At 39.4% G+C, this 20,123-nt stretch overlaps 1 protein-coding gene across 5 annotated transcripts in view; it reads right to left on the minus strand.

The window, feature by feature from the left end:
• MAP3K20 (mitogen-activated protein kinase kinase kinase 20) overlaps positions 1 to 20,123 on the minus strand; it is a 92,608-nt gene that overhangs the window by 17,521 nt on the left and 54,964 nt on the right. For all 5 annotated transcript variants that reach the window (XM_085322851.1, XM_085322860.1, XM_085322870.1 and 2 more), the window contains exons 11-16: positions 15,813 to 15,948; positions 4,463 to 4,507; positions 3,737 to 3,767; positions 3,475 to 3,614; positions 2,261 to 2,323; positions 1,403 to 1,495 (exon numbers count right to left, since the gene is read on the minus strand). In XM_085322851.1, coding sequence (XP_085178977.1) covers positions 1,403 to 1,495; positions 2,261 to 2,323; positions 3,475 to 3,614; positions 3,737 to 3,767; positions 4,463 to 4,507; positions 15,813 to 15,948 — 508 coding nt within the window. The remainder of the gene's footprint in view (positions 1 to 1,402; positions 1,496 to 2,260; positions 2,324 to 3,474; positions 3,615 to 3,736; positions 3,768 to 4,462; positions 4,508 to 15,812; positions 15,949 to 20,123) is intronic.

Consider the following 20,123-nt stretch of genomic DNA (forward strand, 5'->3'; position numbering starts at 1 on the left):
CCCTCCTTGTCTTGCTCCGGCCTGGGGGAGACCGCTCACCTTCCCGCTCCATAGTCCACAACCCATACTGGAAACACAAGGGATACGTGTGGTATGGCATTGCCTTCTAGTTCCTTGTACAGGTGCAAATGGGAGGGAAAGATGCACGCCTAGAAAAAAGCAGCTATATATCATTGTAAGTTACATGCTTTCAAGAACACTGAAAAAGTCCAAGTAATTCACATAGTGATGAAGAAGATTTTCATACGGAAAAAAGTGCTTAGGATAAAAGCAAAGAAAGGCCATCTCCAGACAACAAAGCAGAGAGCTTTTTCAAATTGATGAAATGATTTCAATACAAGTCCAAGTTCCTACCAAGTACAAACCTAAATGCCTTCTCTGCAAGCATCACCAAGTACAGAAATCAAGAGACTTCTACAAACAATATGTCCTAAAAGCAAAGCACTCAGATAACACAAGATCAAAGTCAGTCTCCCACAAGTTTAGGGTGGACACACAACGCAGATCTGTCAAATACAAAAGGAACAAATCCTGCTGTCACAACCCCTGACTAACTCAGAAATGCTTTGCACACCATTTCCACATAGTTGATTAACTCTAAAACCCTTGAACTCAGGATCCATGGCAAGCTGAATAAAGAAAACAAAAAGCGTGGGACAAACCTCGTTCCTGAGAAAAGACAATGCGGTGGGAATGCTTTCCTGCAACATCTGGAGTAAACAGTCAACACACCAGTTACCTGAGGCATACGTAGAGACCCCTGAACTGCTGTGCTTGGAGCTAAGGTTTGATTAGGATGCAGCATCCCTGGTAATTGCCGTTTACAGTCTCCTACATGGCAGTTTTGCTGTCTGCAATGTGCTGCACCTATCCCTGCCTGCTTCTTTCAGTCCTGGGAGTGAACATGGTCACCACCATAACACACCCCATCACCAGCCAGCAGCCAAGCACAATACATATTTTCCAAACTCCTCCTCACTGCATAACAAGACAACACCTTTCTGCATGTCCACTAACATYAGGCATATGTCACTGTTCAACTTTCCCTCCTAACCAAAGACATCTGTTTGAATGGGTTTTTCCGCATAAATGGATTGTTCTTTCACACCCATTAGGATGAAGGAAACCAAGCAAAAAGCTGAATTACAAAAATTACGGTTAGAATTATGGTTCATGAGGAAACAAAAGCTTTCATTCAAGCTCTCTGTGCCACTGTTTTCCTTGTAGCCTGCTCCTGGGTGCATTTCCCCACCACTGATTCAGCCCTATTTGGCGCCTTGATATTTGCTTTGCAATTTCCAAAACAAAAGGATTTTGACAGCAAAGTATTTCTAAAGACACTAGACCTCCAGGCAGTGCCTGAAAAGCAAACGAAGCAAACCGACCCAGGCTCCCACCTTACCTGCGGCCCGCTTCCTGGCTTTAAGTGGTAACCAAACACGAGTTCAAGATTCACGACCTTCTCTACGTTTTCTTCGGTCCCACCTGCAGAATCCTGCCAAAGAAGCGTAGCGTAAGAGCCCACACCTACCGTGAGGGCGGCGGACGCCAGGCCTTTCCTGGGAGCAAGGATCTGCCTTTCACACGCTGCAAGTGCCGAAAGTCCCGGGGCGCTGCGGGGCAGTCGCCGGCGCGGGGGCAGCCCGCGGGAGGCAGCGTCGGTCTGCACTAGGAAAGCTACTCCAGGCTTTGGGGTCCAGGGCTCTCCACTAGCTCACAAAACTAACAGAGGCCAATAGCGGCTCGAGGAACCTGGAGGCTCCTGAACGCTGTCCCCGTTTTTCACGGCTCTCGTGACTGATGTCAGAAAACCAACAGGTTAACACGAAGGTGGCCAGACATCACAAACGACTCTTCCGTCCCCTAACGTCAGCAAGCTGAGGAACGACGGGCTCACGCGGGGCCGGGGGGCCTCTCCTATGGCCCCACGGTGCAGCGGAACGGCTCTTAGGAGTGATTTCTGGTTAGTGAGAAAAACGGCATCACAGCCAGTAGGTTGACATTATCACAGTGTTTGAATTTAAAAGCACCAGCTCCGTGATAAAATCTTAGAACCTCGTTGAAAACAACTTCCACTGCCCTGGGACTTGCTCTGCTGTGACCTGCTCCTGTTGCAGATCCCCCCCCATTTGCCAAAACCCTCGGTGTGACCTGCTCGCTCGCTCGCCCTCCAGTCAATGGCATAAAAATTGAGATGTGAGAACAGTAAAACATTTGTACCAACATGAGAAGCACTTCTTATATAAACAAGGAGACTTGCCTTAATTAATGGTGGAAAATGAAAGAGATTTAGGTAGTCGTGGGTTAACTTCTCAATAGCAGTCTATAAAAAAAATGAAGATCAGATGAGAGTAATTCAGTATCTAACACAGTAAATACCAGTTTAAAAAACAGCGCTGTACAATGTGCATTGTATTTTTCATGGTGGAGATATAGGGCATGCAAGAACAGCTTAAAATATAGTTCTGTTTTGAAAAGTGCCCTGGTAGCTCTACCCCATCTAGCATTCAGAATCGGGTCTGCTTAATCAGAAAAAGAAATGTTTAGAGGGCTGTTTTTGTTGTTTTTACTGATGTTCAGCCAACTGAGGGAGCTGAAATCTTTCATTTTGGGCATTATTGACTTTATTAAATTTCAGTAATTTTCCCTGTAGGAAACATAAATTAAATATATCAGTAATGGTGTGTGCTATGGAAACAATGGCTGATGAGCAAGGGGGGAATAAATCTGTGCGACTTACGGAGCTGAGGCTATATTTGCAGGATTAGCAGCCAGGATAAAAGTATCTCTTCAGTAAACTGTTGTATMAAATCAGTGAGACCCAACAGAATCTCAAATGCTGCTTTTAGAGAAATCATTTTTCAAAGCTGACTGCCAGGAAATGGAAGTATSTCCTGTGGCTACAGTATTAATACTATTACTGCTGTTATGATCACATTTTCCAGACCATGATTTTCTGAATTCATTGCAAATATTAAATATTTAAAACACCAAAAGCAAAGCTCTAAATTGGACAAAGCAATTGTCTAGGGGAATTTTGTTAGTCAAAGCAATTTTCAGTTAGAGGTGAGATGTAAACTTGAAAAGTTCAGAGATGTCACTTAAAAAAATATTTTTCCTTTTTTGATCCTATCTTAGCTAAAGAGAAATCTTATGGGAACACACTCTCAAAAGATACCCAAAGCTTTCTGCTGGGGAATGGCCCTCTTAGAYGAATCCTTACCAGTCTGATCAGTCCCTGCTCTCAACAAAACACAGAGTATGAGAAGACCATAGCATATTTTCATGCCTCAGAAAATGCTCAGGTTTGTTTTAGGTTCTGAAGCCATACACGTTCATAACTTTGATTTTTTGGGTACCAAACGTTCTCTATATAGCTTTACRTTTTTTTTTAATACTGTTGAAAAATCTGTAGAGTCGTTCTCAATTCTCACATATATCCTACAGCGGTTTTCAACTTATGCTATTAGATACCTTTAAATGAATGATATGTCCTCTGGAAAAAATTCCCATGTCCTTTAAATCCTCTTCTTCTAGAAGAAGCAATCGTTTCCCAGTGATATGATGTTCCTTAAACAAGCTAGCATATACACTCATTTCACCAGAAGAATCACCTTAAGATAAGAGAGGTTATTCAGAAATCCACAGGCTTTTCACTGAAGGGGAAAAAAAAGATGAAAAAAATTTATATATATACAYGAATATGAGCATAAATGCACATATGAACGCCTTTTACCTTTTCTAGTAAGCTGTTGCATCCACAAATACTGCAAAAAAGAGGAATAAATCTTGAAACTCATATAACGAAAAATTTATATTACAGTAATTTGGAGTCCCCAAAGATAACTACTCTTTGTTTAAAACAGAATTCTAAAATATTTCTAACTGAGTAAAGGACTCAAGATTCTCCAGTGTGAAGAAGTACACTTATTTATCATATTAAAATTGCCTTCTATTTTGTGGCCATCTTCCTTAGTTTATCATTATTAGGAAGAAGATCATTCTAAAAGGGACATTAAAATCACTATGACACAGTAACACATTAGAGAAAATCCTTGATGTTTCTTGCTTAGCATTTTAACTGAAAAAAGGGTGTAAAAAGAAGACGCAATGCCATGTTATATACAAAAGACATTCCACACCTCTTAAAAATACCTTAACTTTCAGTTAAATTGCCATATGGTGGCATGCAACAGGATAAAACATGCAAATCCGTTCTGTCCTCTGCAGGGCCCCCAGCACACGTTACTCTGTGGGCACCGGAGAACGTGACTATTCTGTCAAGGCCACTTGAGTGCTTACTTTATCCAYGGTTGTTTCAAAGGCTTTCTAGGACTCAAGTTTCAGCAAAGAACTAGCAGGAAAATCTCACTGAGCTGTTCTGACCTAGGTGTTGTTSCCTCAGCGCTGACGGTACCTTGCAGGCCTAGAGCAGCACAGCGCCGGTCCCGTTAATACTCACCACATCTTCTTCGGTCCACGCACAAATATCAAAGGAGGGCAGCAACTGCGTGAGAGATACGAATTGAAAAGAAAACCATCTGACAGTTTTTCTCCCCTCCACCCCAAATTATATTCTGGAAGCCAGTTTTAGCTGGTTGCTTTTCTCTTGCAAAGGGSAGGACTTTAGGCCAAGAATCTCATACTGAGGGCACCGGAGAGCAYTTCATGTAAGAGCGACGTCCTAAGCCCCCAGACTCAAACTGATCACCAGCTGGCTCCAAAAGCATGATAGCAGTAATAAATTGATCCCATCACTTTCAGGAGATAAAATCACCAGCAGATCTCTGATAAAAACAATTTAGGAAGCAAAACAAAACAGTCCGGTATGAGGGACTCCCTAGGGGTCTCTCCTCTTTTTTTCTGACGCTACGAGGAGGATTTTGCTTTTGTCATGGATTTGGTACCACTTGATTTCTGCAATGCAAGGAGTGCTGTGATCACCACGCTCTCCAGAACAAGAGATATTTCCTGCAAAAGGAAGGAAGCTGTCACAAAATAATGCTGAAAGCAGAATTTGGAGTTGGGCCACTGCAGCTCATCCTCCTGTGCAGACAACTTTCGTTTCTGCCAAAGCTTCGTAACTGTTCCCCTGAGGCTCTGCAAGCGCAGCACTTCCCAACCTCTGCCAGCGTTGTCACACACATAGGGCACGCTTTCTTGTATGTAAGATGGTGTTAGCTTTTGTAGCATGAGGATGCAAAAGAGGATGGATGTGTTAGGTGAAATTCTGGGATGATTTGCAACCTGACACAATAGAGGATCTCATTGTGATACTGGTTTCTGTTTCACTTGCTCAAGCATGTTATTCCAAATTTCACCTTTGCATTTTTATCCAGCTAAGGAGGCGACATTATTTTGTATGTATGTATTTGGACTGTCAGTGCCTCCCAACAACTCATCATCATGATCTATTTGCAAATTTTTTCAATATATATAGCACGCACTCGAGAGAGAATCAGCTCAGTTATCTACACACCCAAAAGTTTTGTTACCACCTACTGCAAGCCCTGCAGGCAGGCCTTCAAGCAATCCAGTCTCTTGAATGGCAGGCCAAGCAAGCCTCTGCCAGGCCAGCAGTTTGCCCATGCCTTTGTATGGCCCAACACCAATTCCCATGGGTATTCGCCCACTTCATGCCAGACCAAACATTTCCCAGGCTCTCCAAGCGCTGATACTGTGGTCTAGTGTAACCTGCCCACAACTTTCCACCATTGCTTCTGCAGCACCCGTGAGACRTACCCATCAAAGGGCTATGACTGCCCTTGTATCCTGTGAGCTCTCTCTCTGCGACTATGAGCTTTTGCTGTCCCTCTCCACTCCGAGTTTGAGGACTTCTCTTCTGAGCCCCCTCCTCCTCCCTTCAATGGCTCAGACAAACCTTGCTGGGTACAAACCATCCAGGAGACCAGTTCAGTGAGGAGGGCCGTAGGGGGCCATCAAACCCATCCCTTTGCCTCCCCAAAGTGGACACAGCCAAAGGCATGCCAGTGAAGTGGCAGATGGGAGGAGGTGTTTGCCAGAGAAGAAAAGAGGCCTCCCAGTCTTTTTTTGTCCTCTACACCATATTTTCAGCCAATCTTCTCAACCCATCTGCTGTTACTCAGGCATATCCTATGCTAACAGTTACCTGCAGCCTGGCCCAGAAGCTGTGGGGCAAAAATAGTGCTGAGGGCAACCACTAACCCTAGGGAGGGCAAGAGGCAACAACACAGATCTTCAGGGAGGCAGTGGGTCACGAGTTTTGCAGGTATTTATAACCAAACATGCTGGTCTTGGAGGAGGAGCCTGGCAGAGTAATTTGTATGGTCAAATGGCTTACTGTAGAAGTCCAATATTGTGTTTTTGGTTGCACAACGGATTCTTTTTCAGCTTTTCCCATTTTAAAATATAAACAGTGGCATAAAATGTTACCTATTTCAAAGTTAAATAGAAAAAAGGGGGAAAAAACCAGAGAAATGTCACACTGAGTAACATGAAAACGACTAAGCCAGCAGACAGTAAGGAACCTCTGAAACACTACGTTTTTACATAGGAACACAGATGCGTAAAATTTACTGTCAAAATGTTTATTGCAAAATAGAAGTTTAAAACAAAGAGAAGCAAAGGAAAAAGTTCACATCAAAAGAAAGTTTATGACACCAATTGAGGAACTGAATACATTGCATGGTTTCTTTTCATCTGTTTGCTCTGTTTTTACACGGGAAAATCAAATCCACAGTGTGAATAAAACAAGACATCATATGTCAAGTGCAATAAAGAAAATAACTGACGCTGCAAGGTTTTAACCACACAGAAATATAACATTGCACGTTCCACACAAATTATATATTCAGTTTACAGCACAAGAGTTTTGGAACAGGTGTTGCTCCGCATTGTTTTTTCAGAGGGAGAATGAAGTTTTCTTACACTGAAAATATTTTCTATTCAAATTTCATCTGATCACACTTGAAGTGTAAGTAGCATCGACTCCTATTATTCAATACAAAATTTTTTCAGTAGTGCAAAAGCAAGAAATGCAGTGGACTATATCTGATTTTAAAAGGCATATGAATATTTAGCACACAATATAAAATGTTTAAAGAAGTTTGTTGGTTCTACAGTTTTAAAATTAAATCTTCACACATCAGAAATCTCTGTGCAGACTTTACAGTGTACTCTAAGTTGAAGTCTGGGGGGAAAAGAAAAACCATTCTCCTCCAGATTCCTACCAGGACATTTTAAGGGCTGTGAAAATTATTAAATGAACTTATTTTTCTACCTGAACGTTGGATTCTACATAGGACTGTAGTTAAAACCTCTGTCAAGTTAGAGGTCTTATTAAAAACCTGTAAAAGCTGCCTGATTACAGAAAAAGGAACCACAGTACTAAAGACACACAATAACTCTGCTAGATACTTAACAGCTATATGAACACTATGGATTTACTGCTGCTGATAGCAATATAAATCATTATTGCATCAAATATTTAACCCAGAATAATTGCTTTAAAATCTAGATGGAAAGGAAATCAACATTAACACACCTCCTGAAATGATAAACGAATGACAAGTCAAGAACGAGACTGTGTGACAAGGAGCCACCCCACATCTCACCTCTCAGAAGTCCTTCTTTCCATCTAGAGGAGACAAATTCCCAGTCAAGCTCTAACTGAATCTGGCCTGGTGACGCAGCACACCTACCCACTATATGTCAGGACACTTGCTACTCCAAGGAATTAGTGTTGTGACAGTCACAAAAACGGCTAAATGASAAGTTTTACTCAGCAGATTCCTCCCCTTCATTTTCTCCCAGTTCTGAAGGATCAGTCAGGAGTTAGGACATCCTGTCTCAGTCCCAACTCAACTCGCACCTTTACGCAAACCAAAAGATCGTCCTCACTATTCTTCCCACAGGCATTTGTCCATTTATTTAAGTCAACATTGGTAGCACAACAGCCTGGTAAAAATGAAAAATTCCAGCCTGGCTCTTAATTTCTCTTCAGTAATATGCAGCAATACTATTTTACTGAAGATACTTCCAGAGCTCTACAGAAGGCAGAGAAAATTTGAATCTCAAAAGAGCTGGTAGGGACTAGCACGCTGAGAGGTGTACGAGACGTGGGAAAGCTTTCGGTGCCCTCGCTCACAGCCCAGAGCAGCCAGAGAAACACCTACGGCATTTGGGTAACACTTTCACAACCTGAAACACTATGCCGCTGTTGACTATTACCGATATGGATATTACGGTGATGATCAGCACTTCTGCCTGTTAGAGCAAAATCAAGTGTGAAAAATGAAATTCTCTGATCTCCTCCACACTAACACACCTGCACACCAGAGAGCCGTTTGCAAAATCTTTATCTAGTTAGAAGCATGTCAGAAGCAGAAACAATACATCTTTATTCTCATATATGATTTTTGGCTAGTAAACTGGAGACATCTSGTACGAAAGTCATCACAGGAAAATAAAAATGGAATCAATATCATCTTTTTTTTTAATAAGCACAGCCTAAGTATAACATTATATCCTATATATATACTATATATATTCTAAGTATAACACTATCTTAAGAGAATTGCACCAGAAGAGTTTCTCGTGTTATCACCTTAAGGTTTTCTACAATTCTGAGACCTTTACTACTTTGAATATAGAAGCAAATTTTTTGAGTTTTAATTTTTCCTTAACACAGCTTAATTAGGTTTGACAAAAAGAGGTACGGGGGAAAAAAAGGAAAGGGAGAAATTCTACTTTTGTTTCACTAAAAAAAGGAAAAATCAAAACTTTTAAGTTTTTTTCTAACCAGCAGAAATTCTTGAGCATGCTACCACCTTTTGATGATATTTTGCTGAAATAAATCACATGCGTATTTTTGTAGCTAAGAAACCCTGTGTCATATACTAGTTAAGGACTATTTTCCATTCTGTAAAGATTAAGGAGTGGATTTAAAAATTCAATTAAAACCTACACAAATATAAATGTGCATAAAGTGCTTTGAAAGTGTCAGATGCTAAAATAGTGCAAAACATCTGTGCTGGGACAAATTTTTTTTTGAACATTAAATATTTTGAACCAAATGTATTCTCAGTTAAAGCTGTACAACACTAAACTGGATATGTAGTACAGTAATTTATGCACAATAACAGCATCTTAAGTGCACATATTAGATCACACAAATCCATCAAGTTTTCCTGGGTATAACATGGCAGATACAAAAATAACATTATTGCTGTGGGTGTTAGAAGACATACACTTACAAAAATAATAGAAATCTGTACTGTGAATAGCCTATTTGCTCTAACTTCCATTTAATTCTTTGCTCTTCAATATCCTCCTTCTCCCTAAAATCAGGGTATTTTGGAGGACCTACAGTGCCATCACTATCTATACTGAAGGAGTAAGTTTCCCCTTGGGATATACAATAAACCTATTATATCATTTAAATTACAATTGCAACTGTTAGGCAGGAGGTGGAATGTGGATATCCTACAGAAATTAAGCATTCAGAGGGCCGAATCCTGTGAAAATTGAACAGAGTAAGCTAGCCCTAACAGGAGTAGTGATGGCCTTGTAGGTTATCAGACCAGTGCTGGGCTGTACGAATAAAACCATTCCCTCTCACATCCCAAAGAGGCATCCGTCTACTCCTCACTCAAGGGAAACTCCATCAAAGAACTTTCTCTTCTGTTGCCTGAACACATAATGATTTCAGGCCTGCTGTCATCTAAGGTATCCATTGCTCCTTAAGCTCTCTATAAAAACACGCACCACGATACGTAGGTTRGATGTGTAACAGACAGGCCTATAATTAAAAGAAGCCACTCAAAAACACAAGTTTTCATAAAGGAAACCCCTCCAGTAATTGAGAACGGAATTTGGATGACTTATTCCCACTATAACTAAACTAGACAGTAACATTTTTCTTTTGAAATGCTGCCCTTCTTCACTGGGCAAATATTTTACAACATCTTCCTTTCTAACTTGCATTTGTGTTTGCACTAGTTTCCCTCCCTCCTCCTGCATCACCACTAAAGAGGTCATCAGGAGAACTGTACTCACTGCTCTCAATACAAGTGTCTGGCAGGCAATTATTGCAGCAGGTTGTTACACATTGAGTTTTATGATCAGTCATAACAGCAGCGGCAATACAATAAAAGTGATTTAGCTGCACAAACAGATACTAAGAGCCTAGCAAATATTCCTCACATTACCACCATCACTGAGAATTTCACATCAGTCACAGCAGTCGAGCCCGAGCAGAAATGTCTCTGTGACTTCTCTTCCCCTTTTCACAAGGATGGCACACGTGGTTTAAGAGACACAACAGAAGCAAAATCTGCTGTAAATAACGTGACACTGATTTTTACTCTCAGGTACAAGAGTAAGTCCATCAAAGTTAATGAGGCTTCCTGGATTTACATCAAAGAGAAAATCAGCTTCTAGATCACAATAACTGATAATAGATGCAGAGCTCTGATTGCAGTTGGCTATACTAGAGTGAATTATATACAAACGCACACACACACAAGAGAAAAGAGAACATCCATACAAATCAGCTACTAATAGGGATTATCTATACTATTCTGCTATTCAGTTTTTAAATTGTGTATTTAACTAACCCCTCTATTTCTCTCAACCAAGCTTCATTTTTTCCTAGAAACAAATTTGTGATATTCCACAAAGCTGCCTTAAAAAGGACCTTAAATTACAAGCACAGCAAACCCCTTCACTGCAATAGTAAGAAAGGATTTGAGAGGAAAAGCAAATCTGGAAGTACAAGTATATTCATATGATTGACCATAAAAGAGGTAAGGAAAATGACATAAACACAAAGAAAAAAATTGATGTACAATAAGCATTAAAGTTTTCCCCAATGTTTTCCTATCTTAAATTCATCAAACCATAGTTTCTGTAATCAGGCATCAAGAATTATAGTTGCAATAATGCTTCTCAAAATAATAATAATCTATTAGTTTTGAAAGTTCAGTTCCAAATTTCATCAAAGTAGAAATAAGTCAACACAATATAAACAAAAACAACATATCTTTCTACACACAAACATGCTCAGCCTAGAAAACTCACTTTTTTTCTTTTACAGGATTTAAACAGACCAAACTGACAGGATTCTTTTCTAAAGCTTTATTGTTTTGCTTTGCAAAAAACGATTTCAGATTTAATTCTGTAACTGATTTCATTCGCTGCTATCATCTGTGTCATCAAAATAATMATCATCATCATCATCATCATCGTCATCTGACCAGTCGAATTCACTGAAACCCAAAGCCATGTTGATTTTCTTTCCTTTTCTCATAGAGGTGGTTTTAGAAGAATTCTTTTTGGCTTGCATGTTTATCTGCATTCCAGAATGCAGGACAGATCCTGCTTTGTTCAGAGAGAAGATATCCCCAAAGCCCGTCATCATCAAGGCCTTCAGACTTTGGTTCATGCCAGCTACCTCCCCGTTACTTGTGGCTGTGATCTGACATGACATCTCTGCACTGTTTGACTCCTCTGTTTTAGATTCAAAGTAAGACTCCTCAGACATTCTTGCAGCAAGAGGTAAGAAAAACTATTTAAAGGAGGAAAGGACAGAGCAAAAGTGAAAGTTAGAATCAATTTAAAAATCAAGGAAAGAGACATCACCAGATTAGTTGGCAAAAACCAGAAAGCGTAACGATTAGTGAATCTAAACTTTAAGCTCAGGTAAGAATGCATTAAATCAGACTTAGCTTAATTCTGTGGTCATTGTTTTTAAATGAAAGTGCAAAATCACTGAATCACAGGGCAAGAACCACAGGTAGCAGAGCTTTCATGGTAAAAGAAAGTTCAAACTCTTCAGTCTTTCATCTTGTACAGCATAAAACAGATTATGACATTTCCCAGCCAGATAGACTGGCTCCCAGAGCAATGCAGGTACAACAGAAGTCTGAGCGAGTTGCTTAATTGAACCCTTCAGGGCTGAAGAATAAATCAGGTTATGACTATAAAGAACCCCCAAAAGCTCCCAAAGTTTGGTGCAGAGTAACAGCCTTCTGAATACCAGAAAGAGCAGCAGCAATATTTTTGGCACAGAGACTGTTTTTGAGGGTATGCTTAAAAGCAAAAGAAGGKGTCACAACTGCTACTGTCGCAATCAGAAACAAGCCTCTCACCAGTTCAAAGGCAACAGGAATCAGTCTCCAGCCTGCACCAGCGCACCACATCTGGAAGCTGTCCCAGGGAGGAGTTTGCTCAGCTGGTCAGCTTCTTCAGGTTAGTTAGCCTCCCCCCTCCTGTCACATCATACTAAATCTCTACTGATTCAATCTTATAATGGCATTTTTCTGATCCAGTTTGTTATTACAGCTTTTTCAACAAATGAAACGTGCCCTCTCCAGTCAAATAATGATAAATGCATCTTCTCTGACATACTTGCCTCTTCTCCACACACAGTAAAAACTCAAGTGTTTGATCCCAAATTAAGCCACCTACTAAAGCAACGGCAAAGGAGCTGTCTCTGAAGAGCCAAAATGGTCTTTCTTTCCAAAGCTGTTTGAAAAACTGTCTGCTCAGAATTCCTAGTTTCCCRCATCTTTCTTAACCTAATCAGAAAYCTGACTGAGCAGTTGACAGTTGGTCATAACAGGTTACTGGGGTGATTATGGTAATGCAGTGGTCTGCAACGCAAGGAGACTACATGGGCAGGCTGCTCAAAGAACACCCATTTTTTGTCAAAATCACTTTGTTGACAAATTGTCTATCATTAAAAAATGAGACTGTCTTTCATTCTCTTGAATTTCCTCTACATACATACACTTTCTATTTGTGTYGTAACAAAAATTGGTGGTTATCAAGTAGGAAATAAAGATAAATTTTATAAAGTTGGAGAGATGGGGAGCACTAACCATTTTTATTGTGTCCTATAGCTGTCTAAGTGACTAAAGAGCCTCCAGCTAAAGTCCCATACACCTCTCTGTACAGAAGAAAAATGGTAACAGTCACCAAAGCACCATTCAGATCGAGAAAACCAGAATCTCCTACTAATGAAGTAATACTTTAAAAACAAGATCTAACCACAGAAACATGATGCCCAGCACACACAACAATTCACTGGCAGGTAGTTCTTCTATCATAATTTTACTTACTTTGGATCCTTAGAAATGCATCCCCTGACATAGGGGAAGAACTCCCCATAAAAATCAACAAAGCTGCAACATAGCTTTCTGCTAAAACATAACTGACTCAATGCTTTGCAGTATTTGGCAATGCATGTGGTAAACCCTATGTGGCTCATTTTGTGAATTATATTCACTCCTCACTTCCTCCATATTTTGTTATCTCTTGTTACATAGAGAGATTAAGAGCTCTTTGGGCAGGACCTGCCTTTATGTCATATTACATATAACAACTATCATGAAGAGGCTTTGACAGATGGCTGTGATGTCCCATCTCCAACCTATATACAAGTCACAGTTCTTTCTACACAATCCATTGCAAGTGCATGGCACTATAGGTGAATATTGGACTTCAAGTCTTGCTGTCTTCCTCTCAATATGACACTCAGCTGAGCTACACACTTTCCCTTCTTAAAGTCAGGTCCTCTTTCAAAAAATGGCTCATATTTCACTACAGCTGTGTGTATTGGGCATATTTAGTTCCCTCAAAAGGCTCCAGATTCCCTTGTGCTGTAAAAGGCTCTTCAACGTCTGCACAAAGGAAATCTGCAGTAATCAGATCCAAAGGTGCCTGCTGTATAAGACACAGCTGAAACAAGGTCAAAACAAGAGCAGGGAGAAACATGACTATCACAGAAGTATTGCTAAGGATTGCCCTCACCCATCTGTCATGCTGATATATGTTAAGCTATACTTTATTCTTTGGAGTAGGAGAGGTCTCTACCCAGAGCTACCTACCAAGTAGGATGGCAGGATGGAGCTTGTATCAACTCTAAAAGATTGGAGAATCAAGTGGCAGAGAGCGCTTCCCTGTTCTCCTTTCACTTGGTTTGAGTTTCTCCTGCACACCATTTTAATAGTATCTGCTGGCCTCTGGTCTTTGCTGCAGAGCAAAATGAAGAAATGATGGCAGAGTGTACAGCAGGGATGACAGTACCAGCTAAGAGACAATAGCAGGGCTTAGTGTCAGCTAAACCAGGTATAAGCCTGGTGGGCACCCTAAGCTGTGTTATTAGCCCCAGTTGCCAAATCTTTACTACTGCTGTCACAGTTAAAGTAACTTAAATTTAAGCAATGCACCTCCTTGTTGCAATCATATAGTTTCACACTGCTGTGCAGGCATACTCTGAACCTGAAGGAAGGCACAGAGACACTTGACTCCAAGGACTACAGCTTGCAAAGAGAATGCCCGGGCATGTTTTCCRACATGAAAATTTAAGAAAGAGTTGTATTTGTAACCAGTGCCTTATAGAACTTCACTCGCCAGGAAGAGACCAACCCTGCTAAGACCAACCCAGTTTCTGTCAGTATGTCAAATTTTTGCAACAAAAGGGCTTTTTTCCAATCTGTTCCATGTAACAGTTCATTAAAGATCCAAGGAGAAAAACAAATCTATATTTCTCTTATTATAAGAAATTGTATTTAAAAACAATACTAAAGTTGGGTTAATTGTATGCAGAAAGATAGTTCATGCTTAGCACAATGGGCCTTAGCACAATGCTTTATTCTTTCAGCAATGCTAGCTATAAGTGAAAAGTAGAAGTGATAAGCAACTATAAAAAACCCTAGGGCTTTGCTCATAAAAAGATTGGCTCATTAAGGCTGTGTGTCATGCTGTGCACTGGGTAGATGATGGCCCACAGCTCAGTTGCTGAAAGTTTGCAAGCATTAAAGCAGGCATGCAGATATTCACTGAGAACACACAGTATCTGGTCACAGGAAAACATTCATACTTTGTCATTTCGTTACTACACGTTCACACTTGAAATACAGATGCAACTTCATTCAAACAATGGTAATAAGCTATACCTTAAAAACCAGTTTGTGCAAATAGCACTGGCTGGAATCAATTTTATAACATAAATGTGATAAAACTGTGCATAAGGAAATCATATGCAATCTCAATTTGGTAATTGTTTTGGCTAGTACTTTAAAAACAAGTGGGTAGTGCTGTATTTTTCTTAACAACAAGGCTGTTCCAGTATGTTGGGTCAGGCGCTAACCTTGTGCTCCCTTCTCTGGCAATCGGTAGCCGATACCATGACACTTCCGTAAGAAATTCAAGATAATCCAAAAAAGGCTTTTTGTTCCTTTTATTAATAGAAATGTGGCAATTCTAACAGCTAATAACTGTCCAGTACAAGTATGCTAACTATAATTATTCATGAAGCTCCAAATTAACTCCTCAAATTTTGACCTAATTTTCCATGCAATAGAAATTTGCTTCTCTAGCAAAAGAAGAGGCAAAAAATCTAAATAAGTTTCTCCAGCCTTCTTCTGCCAGAAACTAATGATTCATGCTTTTTAGACCCAATCTTGTGTCTATTAAAGTCAATAACATTCTAGTTGAAAAGTGACTTTATTGAATACAATGGTTATCGGATTTCAGACAATCAGTTTTCAAAGCTGAGAACTGCAATTAAATCAACGGGAAACTACTTAAATGCCTTTGGTACAATATGATCCACAGTTAGTATCTGATATGCAATGTATCAGGTGAAATTAAAAAAAACCAGTATTGTTATTTGCAGTGATTTAATAAAACAGGTTTTAATTGGCCCAAAGGAACAAATAAGGGACCCAGGGGCACTACCTCCTTGGTGTGTCCTTAGATTTATACAGACAAAGCTCCAAATGCTTTTTGAAGTAAGATGAAAGGTTGAATTATTGTCTACTTACAGGAGTGTTGGACTGTTCGGTTAACTTCTGCTCCCACATCCTCAAACGTCGCTCTCGTTCCTTTAGTTCCTGCTCTTTAAAGCTCAGATCACGCTCCAGTTTCTTTAGTCTCTCTAAGGTTGCCTCAATTTCACATCTGCACGGAGACAATTTGTTACATCTTGTCTTTTTCTGACAGATATAAATTGTTCATAATTTCTCCTTGAATGTTAATTAAATGTGAAAGGCTGAAAAGTACAATACTAACTCAAGCAGTTCATTTAATTACCAAATGCAAAGCCTTTTAGAGCTTTAAGAACAACTGGCAATGTTTATATTTGAGAATAACCATAATGCCTTCTGTTGAAGAATAATAAAATTTTAAAAACTAAAATGCCACCTTTTCCGTGAACATCATGAAATATGATACTATCCATAAAGAAATCGTGTTAAGAAGTGATAATGGGACAATTATTAGCATCGTAATATGAGCCCATTTTCTGAGTTTATAAATTGGCCATAGATGTTGTTTGGACTCATCAYACACAGAATCAGTACTGCAGTATTTTCCCTCTAACCTTCCTGTTTCTCTGTGTGAAGATAGAAGAGAACATACACGACAGCAAGAATACAAAGCAAGGTATGTTCCAGTCCTGCAATTGATTGCAAGCCTCTGCAATGGTTTACTTGGTTGGTTTAATTTTCTCTGCTTCTCATCACACATGCAAAGGTGTGACAAATATGAAAGACAGGAAGTGAAGCAACACTATAAGGAGGTTTAGACCTGCTCTTTATAGGGTTGAATTGCATATGATTCTTCCATTAACAAAGTGGTTTCCTTTGACATGCTTTCTGATTGACAGCATCTTCTAAAAGTGTCTATGAGCTAAAGTGCTCTTGAAAGAGTTCAACAGCTTTGCACTACAAATGCATGGGTGTACACTTGCACATACTGAAAAATAATTCAGTCAAATTCAGATTTTTTTTTTTGCTTGTGGGTTAATTAAGAACCACCTCTGACTTGTATCGAGATATTCATTACCAGAAGTTACTTAACAAATAGTTTTTGTAACTGCACAGCAGACTGTGTACCACCTGCAACCTGTATYCTGACTGTTACTTCAGGTATTTCCTATTCACATTGTGGGAACGGTCAACACCAGTGTTTTGATTTTGCACTCTGGAATCATAAAGGCAGTTTCAGAGACAGCCACTGAAATTCGGCAATTCCAAATACTACTACTCAAATACTGGCAACACTTTCCTTTCATAAACATTACTGCAAATAAAATCTCCTYCTGATGTTTGCAAAAAGGAAATAAAAAGACTAACAGCAAAGTAGTTGTCATTTCTAATTGAAAAAACATGAGTATTTTGCACTGTAGATCTCCTGCCCTAGCATTGAATGATTTAGTTCTTCTCCAATATCAACTTAAAGGAGCTGAGGCTCTTAATGTGGRAAAGCACACATGCAAATGGCCTATTTTTAAGTAAATGAAAGAATTTAAATATTCCAAATCTTATACATATTCTACTTTAATAAGACCTCTCTGCTGGAGTGTAATGCTTACAAAAGCAGAGTGAAAAATTCAGATCTTGAATAACTAGTAAACGCTACTGCTAACTCTACCACCACACTTAATCTACTGCAAAAATCAGCCACCTAGGGGAAGGGCATTTCTCACACTTAAATCATGCTGAGTGAGCTGCTAGATGTGGTGGTCAGTACAAATGCCCCTCACAATTATTATGCATCAAATCTCAAGCAAAATTCTCATATATAGGCATGCAAAGGCCAAGGCTGACCTTTGTGCTGGCTGGGAAGTAGTCACCTACCCTAATAAAGAGCAGATTTAACATTTGTTTTAAAACACGGACATCTACAAAGCACTGTAGATAACGCTCCAGCCAGATCTGTAGATGCATGTGTTTGGCAGAATTTTGACTAAATCTTCTGATTCTTTATAGGAACAAAACTACTTGCTGTTTGATAAAAGGCCAGAATGTGACTCCTCTCCAAACATCTACGTCCCTTTCATAACCCATTCCTGCCAGGTGCAACATATCCTATGCAATCTACTGCGTGAACTAAAGAGCAATTTGAGGATAGTTGCAAGCAGTGCTTTTCTTAGTTTGTGTCTCAACATCACAGCTGCTGATATGCAGCTCTATAATGTATATATAAATATGTAAATGAAGGCTCTCTCCTAAATAACATTCTGCAATAGGAAAGTATGGGTAACAATAGCTCTCTAGGTGCCAAAAGTCAACTTTATGCGGTAATTACCTCTCTTCATTAGACAGAAGCTTCTCTTATAATAAAAGGTCAGCCTGCAAAAACAGTTGCATTCTGAAAAATAATTCCACTGTGTAATAAAACTGCGTAATTAAAGAGAAAGCTACCCTACACTGGCCAGTTAATGAGTCTTACTTCATAAGGGAAGTGGCTTGAAACATTATACATTGCAGGGCATGTGTGTTTGTTTGCTTCTGTAGTTCTGCAATTTGAGCTTGCTCGCTTTTCTAGAATAATCTGTGATATTGAACAATGTATACTGTGTTATTTATTACAAATGATAAACAGTTACAGATTTTTAAAAAATGGCATTTGTTTATATGTCTTAAATTGCTACTGATACACCAACATAAGTATTGCTAATAGACTATTTTAATCATTAAAATGGTTGCTCGTGGGGACAGCGTGGAAAGAGAAATGCAGTTCACATATATGACAAAATGCAGACAAATGTTATTTCCCATTGAACTGGAATATCATTAATTCAATGGTATTTTTTTGCTACCATGACAAAACTGACTTGAGAAAAAGCTTCAAAAAGAGTACAGAATATGAACTTGAAGATAAGGCAGATCTGTGCAACTTAGTCATAAGACAGTGCCCCTGTTTAAAATAACAACAGACATGAAGGGGAGAACATTTAGAAAATGTTGTAAACGTTAAGATATTGAACAGGCAGATTAAAATATATCACTAATACAAATATCACTACCACTGAACGTCTGCAGACRAGAACACATTAAAGATGGGTCAGAATGTCATTCATCTTACTACTTTTGTCAGTTATTTATAGATTCAACTCTCTTACTCTCCGTTTACACATATTCCTGTCAGAGAAACTTGGAGAGCCTCTTTATGCAGCATTACAGATACATTTCTACACATCCCTTTGCAAGAACCACCTCGCCTTTTCAAGAGTGGAAGAAAAATGCAACCCAACTCTCCTTAGCTTTGATTTGCTTTGTGAAGTGTAGTATCCATATGAAAGTGCAGTATCTGGATCACTAATCTGGAGTTCCCTCCAACGAGCCATAACCTGCATTTATCCCAATTTCACCTTTCTCTGAGACTGACATCCAGGCCTCATCTAAATATCATATTTCTTGACAGCACATCTCACTCTTTCCCTATTGCAAATCACTATGGAAATAAAAGAAATGAAAATAAAGCAATGAGTGAAAGTTAAGATTTTTTTCAATGCAAGAGCCAAAGCACTCACGTAGCTGTTCTCAGAAACGGTCTTTGTTTTAGCTTATCCTTTGGGATCACCTGATGCATACAAGTCCTTAATCTGCTTTAACTAGCGTATTTTACATCCATACTTTGTTAATTTAGCTTAAGCTTCCTAAGCGTCTCCATACAGACATGACTTTTGCATCAGGGAAGCCGGCCATAACTGGTATTCCTGTAAGAGATAAATCTCTCTTACTGCTGTTTCTGGGCAAGTTCAGACCCTACCTGCGCTCTTCTTTCACTGGTTTTTCATTTCATTTCGACTTAATTCAGAAGTTATCTTTGCTTTCAGGCAAATCATGCCTGATCATGAATTTGTATTTTCTCTCTCTTATCTCCTTGTGTCCAAGTTATTCATTCTTCTGAAAAAAATGCCAAATTTACCTTTAACACAACTCTTCATTATAATACGTTTTTCCACGACTTGACAGTGCAAAAGAASTTTGTTTCTATGTTATTTTTCATTAACACATTGTTAGTCATTCCTCACATGAACAATTTAGGTGCAACAGAATAAATATTTCATAAAATATTTAGGTTATCTGGGTCACACTCCAAAAAAGAAATTATCTTAGTAAAAGAATAAAAGTAAAAGAATAAAAATGTCAACCAGCACAGCTTTTATTCTGGTTTATGGGCTAGATTTAAGAAGATATTTGTTTTTCCTACGGGAATGGGAGTACTTGGTCATCTCCAAAATAAATACTTCTTTGCACAAACCCACTTCGGCAAATTTGATTTTGCTGGCCGCTTCGGCAGAGCTTTTTGCGCGGCGGCGGCAGCGGCGGCAGTGGCGGCGCGGC

This window comes from Rhea americana, unplaced genomic scaffold, assembly GCF_003343005.1.
Source record: "Rhea americana isolate MKP2758 unplaced genomic scaffold, rheAme1 scaffold_12, whole genome shotgun sequence".
Classification (NCBI taxonomy): Eukaryota; Metazoa; Chordata; class Aves; order Rheiformes; family Rheidae; genus Rhea; species Rhea americana.